The sequence below is a fragment of the Ambystoma mexicanum genome, chromosome 1p (assembly GCF_040938575.1).
Source record: "Ambystoma mexicanum isolate Mex_15411 chromosome 1p, UKY_AmexF1_1, whole genome shotgun sequence".
Taxonomy (NCBI): domain Eukaryota; kingdom Metazoa; phylum Chordata; class Amphibia; order Caudata; family Ambystomatidae; genus Ambystoma; species Ambystoma mexicanum.
The window spans coordinates 266,459,109-266,477,890 of NC_090921.1; the positions used below are offsets into that span (position 1 = coordinate 266,459,109).

The 18,782-nt window shown below is 48.8% G+C and overlaps 1 protein-coding gene across 1 annotated transcript in view; it reads right to left on the reverse strand.

The window, feature by feature from the left end:
* LOC138568813 (polyunsaturated fatty acid lipoxygenase ALOX12-like) overlaps positions 1 to 18,393 on the reverse strand; it is a 265,719-nt gene extending 247,326 nt beyond the window's left edge. The window contains exon 1 of the mRNA XM_069646585.1: positions 17,696 to 18,393. Within this exon, the coding sequence (XP_069502686.1) occupies positions 17,696 to 17,842 (147 nt within the window). The 5' untranslated portion in view covers positions 17,843 to 18,393. The remainder of the gene's footprint in view (positions 1 to 17,695) is intronic.
* Between the last annotated feature and the right edge of the window lie 389 nt (positions 18,394 to 18,782).

Genomic DNA, 18,782 nt, shown 5'->3' on the forward strand with positions numbered 1-18,782 from the left:
CGGACCATCCAAGTTTGCATCTTGCATCAATGATTACAGTTACAGATCTCATACCATCCAAGTTTGCATCTTGCATCAATAAGTACAGTTACAGATCTCATATGATCACCAATGCTTGGTCTAAAAGGAGCAGCAATTGAAACAATTCGCTCAAAAGGGAAATCTGTAGTACAATCGAACAGAGACAGTGAGAAATTGATATATCTCCTCCCGGATATTATATCGCAAGTGCTGCAATGTTTGAATATATCTGATACTCAGCTGTAGTCCTCAGAATATCTACATGTGAGGACCATCGTCAATCCAACATAAAGAAACCGCTGAAATCATTTTCACGGACTATGATATAGTAATGTTTCAAGAAACGTGGCTTACTACTGAACTACATTTTGATGGCTTCACTATAAGATCTCAACTTAAATCTATCCCCACTCGGGGCATCCCTCTGGTGGTTTACCGATAGCTGTTAAAACACACATTAAGCCATAACTTGAATGTTACTGCAACGATATTCAAGGTATTTTGGTAATCAGGTGTTTTATCAAGCAGGGTGTAAAAGTAAAAGGCCTCCAAGTGTTGAATATATATTGGAATCAATTGTCCCGTTCTTCATTCCTAGAAGATCTTTCTCACATCCATAATTGAATTCAATATAAAATATCCTGATTATTGTATTATTATAGGAGGAGATTTTAATGCATCCTGTTCCTCGACTGCAAGGTTAGTGTCAAAATCCTCAACAAGTTACAAAAATGGTGAACAATGGGAAGAGCTGTTTACAAATTGGAATTTGAACATAGTGAATGGCAATATTAGTTCCGAGTGCCCTCCTGAGGTAACCTGGTCAAATGGCAGGAACTCCTTCATAGTGTCGCCGGATTTATTCTACCGATGTGAATGGTTTAAGGTTGCCCATCGGAGACAAAGTGACCATAATGCCTTACAGATTGCCTTTTCCTTAGAAACATACGAGAGTAGGGAAATTAAATTGTTGGCTTCACAAGTAAGGGACGGAATCTGAATATGAAGCTACATCAATTGGCCGCCTCGGGTCCAAAAGAGGAGGGCGAAATTTTGAGTGCTCCAGGAACTTATGTAGAAATTTTGTGGGACGTGAACCCACCCCAGATAAAAGAGAATGTGCCAAGTAAATCTCACATATATACCTTTGATCAGAAAACTTACCATAAAAAAAAAACAACAATAGAAAAAGTGAAAAAAAAAAAAATAATAAAGTTTTAAAGATAACCGACCATGCCACCTTTTTAGAAGAAAAGACAAAATTGGAAAACATCTGCACACATTGGTCGCGTGGGCATAGATTGATGTGCAGACTAGGTTAACAACACTCTGACCATCAGAAACTAAAGATTTGGGCACTAATCAATAATCAAAATACAACCCAGAGCCTCAAGCAAACATGCAGTCTTTCTGCTTCTTTCTGGGAGAATTACTTTAATTAACAATTAAGCAAGAGTCCTCCAACACAAACTTGCAAGGACAACTCCATCGAATGGTGCTCAGAGATAGAAGAATCTGAAATTCTGAATTTTATTAGGACTGCCTCAAAATCTCACGCACCTGGGCCCAATGGTCTAATCAACCAGATGATAAACTAGACCGTCAAAGCTATTGAAGAATATTGTGAGATCTAAAGTAATCCCCAGTTCATGCAAACAAGCAATAATAATCTGATTCATAAAAAGGGTAACACACTTGACCCAGCTAATTATCGGAATGAGTCCCAGAATGCAGGAGGGGTCCCGGCCTGATCCAGTGCCCCATTAAAACTATTAAAGTATTAAGACAGGCGTGGGAGGCCGCTTTCCAGCTGCTCTCCGTCCCGTGCCCGGCATTTCACATGTTTTGGCAAAGGTAAGCATACAATAGTAGGATTATTCATACGCGTGTAGCAATATCGAATCAGATCAATCTTAGTCTCCCTCATCTATTTTCAGGAGATCAGTCTGAACCATTTGCCACTGTATCCTATATACACCCGCAAGGGTTACCGACAATAGTAAGTCCCTTACAATTATTTAAGACATTATATATATATATATATATATATATATATATATATATATATATATATATATATATATATATATATATATATATACACACACACACACACACACACACACACACACACACATTGAAATAGACATACTGAAAACCTATGGTTGTCTTTCTAGGTTGCAAGGCACAGTCTTTATGTTTGAGCCAGATCTCACATTAGGAAGTGCATATTTTAAATAACACTTATTAACCAAAAATGCTTAATGATCTATCTCAATTGAAGAGGGATTATAGATTATATCTACACACATCCCTTCCTGTGTCCACAGCTCTATGAAAGATATATCGCATGAACTGGCTATAGCTGTCCTCCACACATAGCCCCGAGTGGCCATACAAGGGTCCAAATTGGAAAAAGGTTGGTAGGACCCAAGAAATTAATCCCAGTAATTGTGCATCATTAGAATTGTCACTAAAAAAAAAAAAAAAAACCTTAGTACTTAAATGTTATCTCTTTAGGAAGTCAGGATGTTTGACACCTGAAGTAGGGAGAAGTGTACCCCAAAATGCGTAGTGTCAGCAAAACATTCCAACTATTTCAAATCTTGGCATTTAGCCAAGGGGAAATCACTTCAGAAACAACATTTTGCTAAAAAAGTTGCTTCGCAAAAACATTGTAAACATGTACACACAAGCTTACAATAATTGGAAGCTTTATTGTTAGAGACTCGCCAATGCACTGCAGCTCAAAGGAGCCAGTATTTATTTTGGGATTGTTTGCCTATATGAATTTTCTTTAATCTATGCACCTTTTAATTTGTGTTTTAAATAAGTACATTTTACTGAACTACCTGGGGCTGGGGTAGAGTCCTTGGTGGTTCGTTGACTAACCCCAAGTATTGGGGGACGTAGACGAACGCCTTAAAATGGGGGGAGGGAACAAGGGGCAGGATGGGGTAAGAGGGTGGGGTGGGGGGGGAGGTGAGCATCCAGATCGAGCCATGGCCCTTTGCTTCACAATGGGCTCTCCATTGGAAACATATAGAGGTGTACAAAGAGTACGAGATCAAGGTAGACAATGGTTGAAGGAAGGATAGGCACACTTAATGTAAAAGGCTTAAACTCTAAGAACAAGAGATCTTTGACAAGCAACATGTTCCTCAAAGGATTTTTTTTATATTTTTTATTTTTTAACCAACACACCAAACATTACAACTTAGAGGACATTTGCGTTCAAGTCTGTTGCAATATAGTCATACATCAAACATTACAGTCCTACCCCTCCCTCCCCATTACCTAAAGCCCCCATTTCCATGTCGCCCGCCAAAATATCTCATTATGCTCTCACATCTCCTACGCGGAGTCCCCATCGGAACCCGCCTTAGGGGTGCCTGCTAATGTAGACACAAGTTGCCTCCATTCAATCAAGGGTCCCACTTCCTCCTCCCCACCCCTGCTGATTGCTTCGTACCAGACTGTCGTTTCATCAGCATCCACCCATTTTAGGAGGTCCGTCCACCACGCCTCTATTCTGGGGCGCCGGGCGGCCTTCCAGCACATAGCTTTTCTACGCTTAGCCAGGATGTAGGCCAGGTCCTTCATTTTACTAACATGCTTCAGGTTACGAGGTCTGGCGAACACCCCCAGCAAACACGCCCATACTGATTCCACCTCCAATGTGATCCCTTTCTCCGCCCAACGAAAACTGATCTCTGTCCAGAATCTGCCCACCTCCGGGCAAGCCCAGAACATATGTATTAGCCCTGCTTCTGCCTCTCCACACCATGGACACTTTTGCTCCACTGGGCTCCCAAACTGGGCAATCCTACTGGGGGTCATATACGCCCTATGGGTGACAGAGCTGTGGTACCTCTGAACTCTGTCCCATTGTCCATCTAGTAGGGGTTCTCCCACATCATCCTCCCAATCCCGTCTCAATTGCAACACCTCCTTACCCACACTGGACATCAGTAACTCATATATGCGGGACACTTCATGCCCTCCATCCGAGATGTCATACATTGTCTCGATGTCTGACATCGAGACAATGTATGACATCAATCTGGTTCCTCTGACAACTCTTCCACAGACCATCTGTCCAGCGCCAGTTTAATAATTCTAGTATGGGTAATATGTTGGCCTGCATGCACTCCGTTGTCATCCATCAGCCTACTGAAATCTAGTGCCTCACCCTCTTGCCATACATCCGAGGGTCACAAGTCCTGTTGATTCCCAGTATTTACGGACCACCATTATCAATTGCGGGTGCTCTCCGCATACTGCTACCAATGGCACCTGCGGGGAGCACGGAATCGGGATCCCCACCAGCTGCTACGTTTTGTTCCAAATTTCCCAGCCCAGTGTCACAAGACCTGCCCTTCCCTGCACCTTAGCTTTGGGCAACCACACCACCTCCCTCAAGAAATAAGGGGCCGAGTCCTTATACAGCAGCCTGGTCTCAGCGGACTCTTCCTTGGACAGCCACCTGGTCACGTACTGAAGTTGTCCTGCCAGATAATACAGCTCAAAGTTCGGTAAATTTATGCCCCCTTTGTCGCTCGGGTTTTGTAGCTTCCATAAAGCCACCCTGTTTCTGGTATTGTGCCAGATGAAGCCCCTACAAAAACTATGGAGCATTCGAAAAAACCATCTGGGGAACATACATGGAATATTCACAAAAAAGTGCAACAGTCTCGGCAGGACCCCCATCTTAAGCAGCGCCGCCCTACCCATCATGGCCAAGGGGAGCCTAGACCAGAACCCCATACTCTTCTTAATACCTGCTACATGTTGTGTTTGTGTTCGTCCTCCACCGAGTGGTATATATCAATGCCTAGATACCTAAAGGTCCTGGTCTGCCAGGGTGGCAAGACCGGCAGGTTCTCCACTGGGACCCTTCTATATCTTTCCAAAGGGAACTAGCTCAACTTCCTGGGGTTCACCGCTATGCCCGAGAGGGTGGCATAATGTTCCATCACCTCCAGGACAAATTGCAAGTTTTCCTGGGAAGCGCAGGTATAACAGGATGTCATCTGCATACAGTGAAGTGAGGTGCGTCCCTCCCTTTGTGGGGATGCCAATCTCCACATACTGTTGTCTGAGGCAGATTGCCAGCAGTTCCAGAGCAAGGATATACAACATGGGCGACCATGGACAACCCTGTCTCGTGCCCCTGCTGAGCTGCCACTTGTCTGAGATCAAGGCGCCGGTTTTAACCCTGGCGTTTGGGGAACTATACATTATTTTGGCCCACATCAGATACCCAGGCCCCATGCCGTACTCCCTCAGCACCGCCAGCAGCCACAGCCATCTCACTGAATCAAAGGCCTTAATTGCATCCAACGAGGCTATCGCCATTTCACCTGGGTCTTTCTCAGTTTGCTCAATTATGTGGTGGAGTCTCCTATGATTTTCCGTTATATTCCTTCCTGGTACGTACCCTGTTTGATCGGTATGGACCAGTTTCCCTATTACACGTTTAAGCCTGTTTGCTATCACGGCAGTGAGAATCTTACTATCCTGGTTTTAGCATGGATAAGGGTCGGTAAGATCCGCAGTCCGAGCCTGGTTTGCCTGGTTTCAGGAGTGGGATCATTACCGCCTCCCTCAGGGACATCGGCAGCTCCCCCTGTTCAGACGCCTAGTTTAACATGGCGAGCAGCGAGGGGAGCACCTCCTGCTTGTATGTTTTATAAAATTCACTCGGGAGCCTATCTGACCCTGGGGCCTTACACGTGGGTAGGTGCTGCACAACCATCTCTAGTTCTTCAAGAGTGATTGGGGCGTCTAAGTCCTCCCGCTCCTGATCACTAAGCTTGGGCAAACCGATATCCTCCAGGATTTCCCGGGTCTCTCTGCCCATCTCCTCCCCTGTGTCCTGGCATAAGCGCCTGTAGAATCTGAGAAATCCCTCATTTACTCCTTCTTGGGTATCCCAAGTCTGGCCATCTTCCTCTTTTATCTCCCTAATCACTGGGCGTGGCGTTTCGTTCTTGTAAAGCCACGCTAGCAACCTGCCCGGTTTATCCCCTCCCGCATGCTGCCTCTCAATGTACTTTTTGTAATTTAACTTACAAAGCCTGTCCCAGTGCCCACTGCTAGGCTGCTGGAGTAGGGCCACCCTCGCCGTATCTTCCTGTGAGGTTCATCCCATCCCCATTATCTCTTCAAGCTCCTTCTCTGTCTCCTGCAGCTCGCGCTCTAGCTGTCTCCTGCAGCTCCCGCTCTATACCCCCTTGGAGCCCTCTAGACTTCGATATGGCCATGCCCCGTACTACTACCTTAAACACCTCCCATAAGGTGCCCTCCGACTGTACACTGCCAGTGTTAATATCGAAATATTCAGTTATAGCCTCCCTAAGGTCCTCCCGAAATCCCGAATCCTGCAAGGCCTCTGCTCTGAGTTTCCACGTCGGGATTGTCGCCCTGGGGGGCCGATGCCTCCACTCCACCACTAGGGGGAGGTGGGGGGGGGGGTGGTCCGAGAGCACTCTGGCCTTGTATTCCGAACCTGTCATTTCCCCGGCCATGCCCGAGGACACAAACATGTAATCCAATCTGGTGTACAAGTCATGTGGGGCCGAAGAGTGCGAGTACTGCCTGTCCCCCGGGTGCAGCAACCTCCAAATATCTATATCAAAATCCTGCAGTAGGGCCATTAGTGCCTTCGCCGCAGGGGTTTGTCTCAAATTTCTTATCGGACCTGTCCATCTTGGGATCTATTGTACAGTTAAAGTCACCTCCACAGATGGTAGCGCTGCCCATTAGGGGGCTAATTTTGTCATATAGGGCACTGTAATAGGCCGCTGTGTCCTGATTGGGAGCATATGTATTCACAATGTTGACCTCCCTATTCTCCAACATCCCCCGCACCACTAGCTTTCTCCCATCCGGGTCTGGCATGGATTGGAGCAGCTGGAAAGGTACATGTGGTGCTACCCACATGACCACCCCCCTTGCATATGGCCGAGTATTTAGCTCCTGAGGTGGTTCCCCTCCACTTTCTCTTGACCACCTCTAATTTGTCCCTGGTAAAATGGGTCTCCTGTAGCAATGCTATATCGACTTTAAGCCTTCTCAAATACATCATTACTTTGTTCCTTTTCAGGTAGCTGTTGAGACCTCTTACATTCCAGGTTACAATCCGGAGGCTATCCATAGCAGTGTGAAAAATGTACCGTCTCCCCCCTACCCCCCGGGTCACCGTTCCAGTCCAGGCCAGCATGAAATTGGGCTTGTTCCCCACCCTCCCCCAACTCGGGCTCTCCAACTAGCCTGCTCCCCCACTGCACTTCACCTTCCCACCCGCCCCCCAACCCCACCCAAACTAATGCCCAGCTCCATCCCTGGATCTCAGGCTCCCCCGCTTATGGTCCCACCTTGAAATGCCGAGGTCGGGAACCGGGCAGGGTGTCACCAATATTAGGTGACCTAACTAATATACTAACTATTGGGGTCAAGAGTGCTACCCACTCATCTCCTGATGATTACCGTGATACATTGTGCATCCCTCATGTTGCAGTAAAGAACTTCGCCACTGAGAGTCACCAAATCGCTACACTATATTATAATCAATTCCCAGAGTCACAATATGTACAGCATCTCGGTCCCATGATTGGACCTCACTCGTCCGTGTCGTCCTTTTTGCGGCCACCCGCTCCCTCTGGGCAGTTCTGGCCATCCAACCACTCCAACGCATCCTCCGGGCTCTCGAAAAACAGAGCTTTGGTTTTGTGGAATACTTTTAGCTGGGTACATCAGCATGTATCGCAACTCAGCGGCTCGTAATCTCCTTTTCACCGTCCCATAGTTTAGCCTCCGCCTCTGCACTTGAAGCGTATAGTCAGGATATTCTGAGATGGTCGCGGATGGTGTCCCCTTCCTGAAATATTCCAGTATCTTCTCCCCATCCTGATAGTTTAGAATCTTGGCGATGATCGGCCTCGGGGGGACACCCGGAGGGGGCTTTCTTGTGAGCGCTCTGTGTGCGCGCTCCACCGCGAAGCCTTGCGTGAAGATTCCAGCCCCAATTTCCTGAAGCAACATGTTCTCAACATAGTCCATCGAGTTAGGGCCATCTCCCCCCTCCAGAAGGCCCACTATGCACACATTGTTCCTTCGAGCTCGCCCTTCGGCCTCCTCTGCTCTGTTCTCCAGGTTGGTCACCTGCTGCCTCAGGACATGAATCTCCGAAGCGTGCGAGGTCCGGGCAGTTGTGTTTATGGTCACTTCTTTCTCTAGTTCATCTGTGCGTTCCACCATTTTCTGCACGTCCAACCTGAGCAAGTTGACCTCCTCCTGCACTGCGCCGATTTTGAGCTCCAGCGCTGCCTTAAGCTCGGCAGTGGCTGCCTCTAGCTTGCTTTCCCACAATGCCTTAAGGTCTGTGATTGCCTCCAGGATCTGCCAGTCGACGCGTGTAGGAGTGATGTTCACCGGTAGATTCTTTTTTAGGTCTCGTCCCCTCCGTCTGTTGCGGGGTCTTGGTGAAATCTTCCATTGTAGGCTGCTGCGCCTTGGATTTGAGCAGTTTAGACGCCGTCCTGCCGTCTGGCATTCCCGTGGTCACAAGCGAGGCCCACTGGCCCCTTGTCACAGTGCCATAGAACGAGTAGGCCCGCAGTCTCGCAGCCTCACCGGCCGGCCCACTCTTAGCCCCTGCCTCCCTTCAGTTCCGGGTGGATGCCGCCACTGTATGTGCAACCGCTCTCGGACCCTTGGAAGTGTCCTGTGTCGACTGCTTCAGGTCTACAGGGCCAGTTATATGGAGCGCACGTGCACTCCCGTTTCCGATGACCGCCTGAAAAGGCAGCGCAGCTTGGGGTCCTCACGATTATCCTCCAAGCCGCCGTATTGGCCGACCAGGGACGCTGTACCTCAGGTTGCCCATCGGGGCCTCCTCCTCAATCCTTCCGTTTCTTTGTTCGGAGAGCCCGTACGGCTGCCATCTTTGATTTCAGGCGCTGTCCTCCACCACCAGCACAATTTTTGCGATAGCCGCACTAATACTTAGTGGATCTCGGGCGGAGTGCCGTCATTCGAAGCAGCTAGCGTTCCTACCGACTCTGGTCGGTCTTTGGTGGCGAATTTTCAAGATTACGGTGCCGATGCAACCAAGAATCATTCCGGATCGGCAGGAGATGGTCTGAAGCGAGTCTTACTCCATGTCCGCCTAGCCACGCCCCCTTCCTCAAACAAAGGTTAATGGTCAAACCCACTACAAACAGGGGAAGAATCGATGATAAAGGGGAAGGATATAGGAAGTAATTTCTGGGCCTCCCATAGAAGTACTAAGAAGGAAGGGGTAGGTATTCTCCTGAGCAAAGCACTCCACCTCACAGAAATAGAAACTGAGGGGTTTTGGGGTGCGATTCTTGTGGGTTAAAGGCACCTGTGAGGGAGAATGGATCACATTGGCCACCCTTTACACACCCAACTCAGGCCAGATACCGTTCCTGGCCCAAATATTCGGGGTGCTGGATGAATGGGCAGAGGGGGCCATGATATATGGTGGTGACTTCAACCTCATAATGGACCCCAAACTGGACTGGTGGTCGGCGAAGGGACAAAGGGGTGTACCAAGGGCAATTTAGCCCTCCAGACTCTTCTAAGGGAACATTACTGGGGGGGATGTATGGCGTAGAGTGTGGCCTGGTCCCCACACTACACATGCACAAGAATTGACTTGCTGTTGATCTCTGAGGAAGGGGGAGGGACTGCCGAGTGCCCAAGGGTGGAAGCTATAACATGGTCCGACCACGAGCTAGTGGTAGCAAACTGGTCGCTGCCCGTCTCCACGAGATCCTCTCGATGGCGGTGCAACAACATGCTTTTAAAGGGACCCGGTCTTTAGGGACTTTCTGAGGAAAGAAATGATAGCCTATTTTGAAAGAAATGATAACGGGGAAACTGACATGGGAGGGCGCTAAAGCCACATATCGGGGTCTCCTGATAGCCGAGGGTTCCAGGCGCAAGCAGGAAAGGAGTCGTATTTAGAACAAGATCCGTGCAGAGTTGGGAGCCCTGAGAGTCAGACAGCCTCGATGGGGAGAATCGGGAAGCCCTCCTTGGGGAAATGCAGGAAAAAAGGGAGGCATTGCATAATTGCATACAGTCCTCATAGAAGTGGTCAAGAAATTGAGATACACAAGACAAACATACTATGAATGGGGGGACAGAGTGGGACTCTCTTGACGCGTAGGGCAAGGGGGATGCAGAATGGAGAGCAGGGTGGACTCCTCAGAGAGGAAGGAGGCAATGTATGTAAGAAAAGGGAGGACATAGTGGAATGCTTCGCCGACTACTACAGGGAACTTTACACCAAGCAAGGGAGTGAGTTGTTGGAAGAGATTCTGGCTTACTTGGCTGACCACCCTCTGCCCGACTGATCAAACCAGAGCTTGAGGCCCTGGAGGGGGAAATATCAGAAGAAAGAGGTGGAGTGTGCCATTAAGAGGCTAAAAGCGGGGAAAGCCGCGGGGGGAGACGGATACATAGCAGACTTCTTTAAACAGTGCCAGCACACTTTGGTAAAGCCACTGGCCAAATTGTTTAACCAAATTAGAAACCAAGACTCGATCCCACCGACGTTCCTACAGGCACTAATCACTGTAATACCCAAACCGGGCAAAGACCAGGCAGAATGAAGCTCATATAGGCCCATCTCTCTTCTCAACCTAGAAACTAAGATCTTTGCCAGAATCCTGGCGAACCGACTAGAGAGATGCCTCCCCCGCCTAATCCACTCAGATCAGGTGGGATTCGTCCTGAACAGACAAGGCTCTGACAATATGAGAAAGACTCTCCATGTGCTCAACTCAAGGGCGGTCCGTGATGAGGGGGCCCTCCTGTTGGCACTAGACCCCAGAGAAGGCCTTCGACAGGGTCAATTGGGCTTTCATGGGGGAGGTTTTCTCTTCTCTGGGGATGGGGCCGAGGTGGCTGGGTTGGATGTCGGCTTTACACTCCACCCCCTCAGCTAAGGTGGTGGCAAACGGGACTGAGTCAAAGACATTTTCCTTGGGGAGGGGCACGAGAAAGATGCCCACTGTCCCTCTTAATATATGCATTGGTTATGGAACCTTGGGCGATCTTCGTCCGTAAAGAGGAAGCAATCACTGGGGTACAGATAGGAGACTCGCATTCCAAGATCGGCCTCTTTGCCGATGACGCGCTTTGTATCACAAAACCATCCCAGGCGGTCCCTCGGGTCCTGCAGGGCTTAACGCGCTATGGGGAGCTCTCTGGGTTTAAGGTGAATTTTGGGAAATCAGTGGCGTTCATAGGGGGAAAGCTATCAGACACAGAGGAAGCCTATGTGGAAGGGCTCCCCTTCCGTCTCCAGAGGGACGGGTTCCGATATCTGGGTGTTCAAGTGACACGCAACCCCGACGACCTACCCCCCGGTAACTTTCTTCCACTCTGGTCGGAAATCAAGAGGGATGTGGAAAGGTGGACAAGATCAGGGCTCTTGTGGATGACGCGCCTCAACCTGGTGAAAATGGTGGTTCTCCCCAAGTTCCTATTCTTGTTCCAAATGCTCTCTGTGGAGGTACCCAAGACATTCATGAACGAAATAAAACGAGTTCTCCTGAAATTTCTCTGGGAGGGCCAAAGACATAGGATCTCTTACGAGGTACTAACTAGACCCAAGGAAGACGGGGGGAGGGGTGGGATACCCTGACTTGGATACATATTACAGGGCCTCCCAGTTAAGGGTACTGATAGATCATTTCACCCCGGGGACGGAAAAGCAGTGGGTAGCGATTGCCAAAGGTCCTCACCCCTGTCACATTAGACGAGCGGCTATGGCTACCCAGAGCACGCATACCCAGAAGGATCCTGCATCACCCGTGCTGAGTGTCTTTTGGTCAGTGTGGAGGGAGGGGGGGCTACTATAAATGGCTTACAACCTGGCCTTCTCTGTTAAGTTGCATTTGCCCCCCCCACCATTCATAGACAAGATAGCTGAGCCAGCTGCATTTCAACAATGGTACGAAGCTGGTCTTGTTAAGACAGGCCATCTCTGGGTGGGAGGCTCCTTTATACCTCTGAAAGATCTGGAGGCAGCTCTGGGGTTGTGGTCCCTGTCGCCGTTCCGTTATCTCCAGCTCAAGGGAGACCTCACCAAAACCTCATGGGGTGACACTCTCAGGAGGGACCCGACAGACTTTGAAAGACTGCTCATCTCCACCCGGGGCTCTAGGGAGGGGATATCCTGTCTCTACAGGCTTCTCCTCCTCTCTGCTCCAAGGGATCCTCCGCCAGCGCGAACGCACTGGGAAAAGGACCTGGGTGTCACGCTCACCTGATTCCCACGGGGGCGCTGGCCTGGTTTCGAGTGCTGATGCCTCTTCAATGGTGAAGCGCAGGGCTCTGAAGATGGATAGGACGGGCCCCTCTACTCTGGCTCGCAGGAATATCCTCCTGTACGTGAAAAGGGAGTATTACAATCTGGCGGAATAATGCTTGAGCCTCCCACTTCCTTCCAACCCTCCTTGATACCCTTCCACGATCCCCCGTGAAGTCTCACCTTAGGGTCTGAAAGGACAAGCTCTCCATCCTGCTTCTGACGCAGGGGCGCGTTGAACCCAGTTACTTCACTGGATTGAGGTTGGATGGGAGTTCAGGTAAGCTTGATTATACTGGTAAGGCGCTGTAAAAGTTCTGTTGCAAGTTCAAAAGTTCAAGCTTTAAATAATAATGTTCATTGTCTTTTTCAGGTGATGAAAGAAGATTCCTTTGGAGACTTCTTGCAACAAAGCGCTAATGTTGATGTCTTTTCCCCATAGGGGCCGGGGTTCGGAATGCCGGAGATATGGCGCCGACCCGAAGTGAAAAGTGCAGTTCCAGTAAAGATCTGGTAAGTCCTAGATGAGCGCTCAGGTAATGTTTTTGCATTCGCTCATCTAATGTCTTTGTATTTTTTCCCCATAGGGGCCGGGGTCCAGAAAATGCCTGGAAGCAGCAAGACCCGAAATGAAATGGGAATGACCCAACAGATAGGTCTTAGAAGGAAACTGAGCTTTTCCTATTCCCTTCCTTCTCTCACCTTGTGTTCTTGTCTTTTTCTCTCTAGGCTCCGGGAAGTGGCTGCGAATCGGGATGATCGCTGCTGAAGATGGAGGCGCCCAAGAAAGGTGAGTGAAATGCAGCGCTGCAGCGATCGGAGCGAAATGCTTTTAAAAATGATGTCTTCCTTTTCAGGATCATCGGTGAGATGTCTCCGTGTTGCAGGTTTAGCAGGTAAGGCCTTCTTCCTCTCCAATTCTCTTCTTATCACCCTTTGCAGGTGACCCAGGATGCTGACAGGCGTGGCTGAAGTCCAGATGCAGGAGCTGACACAGTGAGCGTCCAGCTGCTAGGTGCAGAACTACGCGAAGCACGTGTGGCTGTTCGGGTGGGGTTTAAATAGCTTTGGAAGAAGTTCCAGGTATGTATCCTTCCACCGATCAGGTATGTATCCTTCCCCGACCACACCCAGGTGGAAAGTAGTCCCACAGGTAAAGTAGTCCCATTCAGGCTTCAAGAGGGTCTGGATGTAGCAGCATGGTCTGCATCAGGTAAGTGCACATAAAAACACTTGAACACATGTCTATCTTTATGAGCCTGGCACCTAAGGCGCCAGGACAGGGGTCCAACATGAGCCTGGCACCTAAGGCGCCAGGACTGCGTCCAAAGGGCCCCAGCTTGGGCCCGCTGGAACTTCCCTGGGGGGAATGATGCCTGCCTCTGGGGTTGCTGGGTCGGACCTGGCTCCTTGGAGGTAGGCATCATGACACTGGGGGTGTAATTGACGATGAAAGATGGGCCAAAACGTGCAGGCAAGCAAATCGCTCAACGGCCTCGCTCCAATTCCAACATCAGGATCTGAAGGTAAAGTCCACGTATGCCAGGAGAAAAAGAATGGGTCACTAAAGTACGGGCCATGTATGGTATGGAGTTCCTAAAGCATCTTATAGATGAGTCCAAATCTAACATTGAAGAACTGTGGCTCCCTTTCTTTGAAAAGTACGGACGCTTGGCCTAAAGCGATGGCAGCGTTCCCGGAGACTTCCCCAAATGTAAAAGACCACAGGGAATGGTGCTAGGCACGGGGAATACTCAGAGTTGGGCCCAAAACTCCTGTGTGCAAGGAATGGACTTAATGTACCTTGAAACGCTCTCCACGAGCTTGTCAGGTGAACTGGATACATGTGCTCGATCAATGGTAGTGGGTGGGGGCTATTGTTCCAATTGTGTTAAGAAGATTTATGTTAATACATGATGCATGATGTTACTTGAAACCCCTGTCACTGTACCTGACACTTGCACAGATAGCACTTGGTGCACTAATGTTCAAAACACACTCCTTGGCAAGATAGCCTCCCTTCAAGCCAAAATTCCCTTCAAGCCAAAATTAATGATAAACTAGTCTACAACTTAACTTGCAACCTAACCCTACCCCTGACTCACCCGTTCAGGTTCTCACCCCCATCCATTACGGAAGTAGAAAATATTATCAATAGCCTTAAACTCTCCAACTGCCAGGGGGACCTTTGCCCTGCGCCCATCATCAAGGAGGCTGCCCATGAGCTAGCTCCCTTCATTACCACAGTCATTAACTCATCCTTCAGTACTGGGATTGTACCAGACAATTTAAAGGACACCTGGGTTATCCCGCTCCTAAAAAATCCAACCCTGGATGCTAATATACCAACTAATTACAGGCCCATCACTATGGTGCCTTTTTTACTAATAATTCTTGACCAAGCTGCTTACTTACAGATTCAAGAATACCTCAAATCTAATAAACTCTTGGGACTAAGGCAATTTGGGTTTCGACCGCGTCACAGCACTGAAAATGTCCTTATCAATCTTAAAACTCAGATTGAAGACCTAAGAGATAAGGGTAAAGTAGCATTGCTACTCCTTCTCGACCTGTCTGCGGGATTCGATTTCGTAAATCACCAAATACTGTGCCAACACCTTAAACTAGCTGCACACTTTTCAGATAAAGCCACAGCTTGGATCAGTGCTTTCCTGGACAACAGATTGATGCGTGTCTTTTCCCCCTTAGCAGCAGCCTCACCCTCACCTGCGGGGTACCACAAGGATCTTGTGTCTCCCCTATGTTGTACAATGCGTTTACAAAACCACCATTTGATATCTTGGAGTCACATACACTAATTATGCTGACTCATCCCGATCTCAGGAGACTACTCATCCGAATCTCTGTGAATGCCATCTACCAAGTCATCCAAGCCTGGATGGCGCAGCATGGACTTTGTCTGAATGACGAAAAGACAGAGCTCCTCATTCTCGACTCTCCCCAAAAACTAACCAAACTAGACCCTGCGTTTAAATCCTTCACCATTGATGGTAATACTATTAAGGTTTCCAAGGACACCAAAACATTAGGGATGTACATCAACTCCACACTATCCTTGGCCAGACAAACTAATGCAGTCACCTCTGCTGTGGCATACACCTGTAAGCTTATCAGAGCCAGTCGCCCCTTCTCATCACCAGCTAACTGCATCACACTTGCCAGGACACTTGTGCTGTCTAAAATTGATTATTGTAATGCCCTCTACTTGGGCACCAACCATTGTAACCTAAACAAGTTACAAATTAACCAAAACAATGCCATCAGTGCAGCTCTCAACATCCCCAGGAACCAACACATCAGACAACAAATGTAATATATGCTGGCTCTCAGTCTCACAACGAATTTCTCTGAAAACACTTGCTCTCACCCACAAATCCCTTTCCAACCAAGCTCCTTGCTACCTAGCCAATAGATTTGCCCCCACAACTCTAATAGACCCCGCAGAACTGCACAGACTAACTGCCTCTCCATACCACGTTTCAACCTTCAAAGATCAGGCGGAACTAGTTTCCCAGTTATGGCTGCTAAACTTTGGAATTCTATCTCCAACCTACAAAGAGCGGAACCTTCTCTCCTTAGATTTAAAAACTTAGCCAAAGCTTGGCTATCCGCACACGACTCCGTCCTCTCCACTTGCCAACCTCCTTCCATGCAATAGCCACCAGCCTCACTTCTTGTATATAGGCTCCTGCCTAGGCTCCTGCCTATTCTGCTCTTTCTGTAATTTGCCTTATGTATATAACTGTACATTTAAACCGTAAATGTAATGCTCTGTTTGCCTTTTACCATGTTGTAACCAAGTGATGTGCCCGGATGCCCTCGGGCCTGGTGCGCTTTATAAATAAAATACAAAAATAACCCTAAATGCCAATAAAAATAATTTTTACAAAAAATAATACATTTTTGTATTTTCTTGATTGAACGTACAAATTGTTTGCATTAATCTTGGGACTTGTCCCAGAGTGCGCAGGTGTTTCTTGGAGTAAGATCCAAGAACTATTTTTTACCTATTGCTAATCTCATTCCCAATTGGCCTGGTTCTGATCTCCTACCCACCCACTGGCCGGTTCTGGTGTCTTCCTCCCGCATTTGTCTAGCCCTGGTCCCTTCCTCTAGTGCTGATGTGAATCCTTGCTGGCCAAATTCGGACACCCTGTGCCCCCAAATCACTGGCCCATTACTAATCCCCTCCTCTGGTTCAAACGCCTTTTGTGGTGGGCATGATCAGATCTCTCCTCACGTTGCCCTACAAGTCATCTCTTCCTCTGGTTCTGACACCTCTTTGCAGGATTGGTTCGGATCCATTTCCCTCCCCCGCCAGTCCTTCATCCCCAATTACCTGGTTTCATTTCCATTCTTGTGATTCAAAGCCTCCTCATGCAATCGTCGACTAGTTCGGATCTTGACCACCTGTATTGGATCAGTATTAACCTATTGCTCTGGTGGTCTTGCTCACTCGGTTCTGTTGACTTTCGTTCCCTGTTGCTTCTATAATCAGTGCTTTAAATGGGCCCGTCCTAACTGGCCCTCTCTACCTGCACTCCTTATTTTTGACAACCCGAGTACCTGCACTTATTAAAGCTTGAAGGAGAGTACCATTACTCAACTATGTGGTGAGGTGAAAAAGAAAGCATTTCATTTAATCATACCTCAATGAAGGCCCAAGCACGTCCAGCCTTTTCTAATTTGATCTCACTGGTCATTAGCTGCCAAAATGGGCGTTCTCGAATCCTGACACATTTGTACATCACAATACTGGTGTCATAACAGGCCAGAATCAGTCTGTGATTGATTAGCGTTTTTGAGAAACGGCTGCATTGGGCGAACAGAATCACATTTAAAGTATGACTTAAAACAACAAAAATATACTGAGATTTTGATTGGAATCGCGTTTCAGCGCTTCGTGATCCAAAGGTCCAGCACAAATATGGATTTACACATTGTTAAAGCGGGTGCGAGAACATGACTGGAGATGCTGTGTAGGGAGAGAAACAAATTGAAGTGGACAAACATGGAAAATCAGTTAAGACACTTATTAGGTGAGACAAATGGGAGGGCGACGAAAATGGAGGGTGGGGTTGCAAGCGATTGAAATGGGTCAGTGAGCCTCTGCGGACCGCGGCGTGAGAGAAATTTAAAGAACGGAAGGGGCTGAGCGCCGGCTCACTTGACGCCCGCCTTACCGAGTACCGGAACTTCCTTTTTCGCCATTTGAATCAGTACCTATAATAACCCCTTCCCTGTGCCCCCTCCACCTTTGGCCTCGGGCCCCATTCTCACTCTAGCTACGGCGTAGGTACTCACCGCCGCTCTGCAGAAGTCGAGTCCAGGTCGGTCTAGCAGGGTGCGCTCAGAGCAGCCATGCTCCCCAACCAAAACGACGTAGATGTAGTTATTGGTCCCCGAGTATTCCGAGGTGCCAGTGCTGACCGTGACCCGGTACGTGAACATCCTGAAAGGGATTGAGTATAGAACCAAGCACCCGAGTTCAGAGCCTGAACCGGGAACGCTGATCCAGAGGTCGAGAAGCAGCACCAGGGATGCAGAAACGGCACCGGGGAACAACCAGCAGTCGGAGTAGACAAACGGAAGTCTAGAACTCGCCCTGGGAGTCTAGAACCACCACCTGGAGGTCAGAAGCAACGCCCAAGAAACAAGACTAGAGGCGTGGAACAGCAACCGGGCTTTCAGTGGACATTGGGGTCCAGAACAGGAACCACGAACCAGGTAGTTCAGAACTAGGCGCAGAAACCAAGGAATACCACCTGGGCTAGGACCAGAATCCAGGGAAGAGGACCAGCTCTTAATGGATAAAGACGCAGAGGACAGAGGCAATTCTCGGGGAAGGGGCAAGTGGAACCTGCGAACAGTCCGGCGCCTCTAATACCAGCCGCTGACATGGACGCGAACGGCAGCTCAGCCCACCTAGGACACACCCAGGAGGCCGTGCCGCCAGATCCAGCCACTCCTCCCCACGAGGCTATGTATACACAGGATATTCTGCGGCCATGCCGCCCCCGCCCTCCTCATGCGCCTGACTAGCCAAAGCGAGTGGATTCACACGACCGAGACGACTGCTACCGCCACATGCACTGCTACCCGGCAGGGTCCCTCCAGGAATGTGGCAGTGTGTGTGTGTGCCTGTACGTTGGATAAACGTGTCGGTGCTCGTCTTAACTGGAAGCCCGCCACCGTGCCGCTGAATTCCGCTCTACGCAATGAGCGCCAGCTCTGAAGCTAGTGTCAGCAGCTTGTGGTCAGGGCAGTTTCTAGCCAACTTGCTGCCCAGGTCGAAACACTAGAATGCGCCCCTCACCACTCCGCCCCCACTTTGACTTGCACACAAATTACATCGCTGTGTCGCACGACACAACACCTCCTCACTAACAAT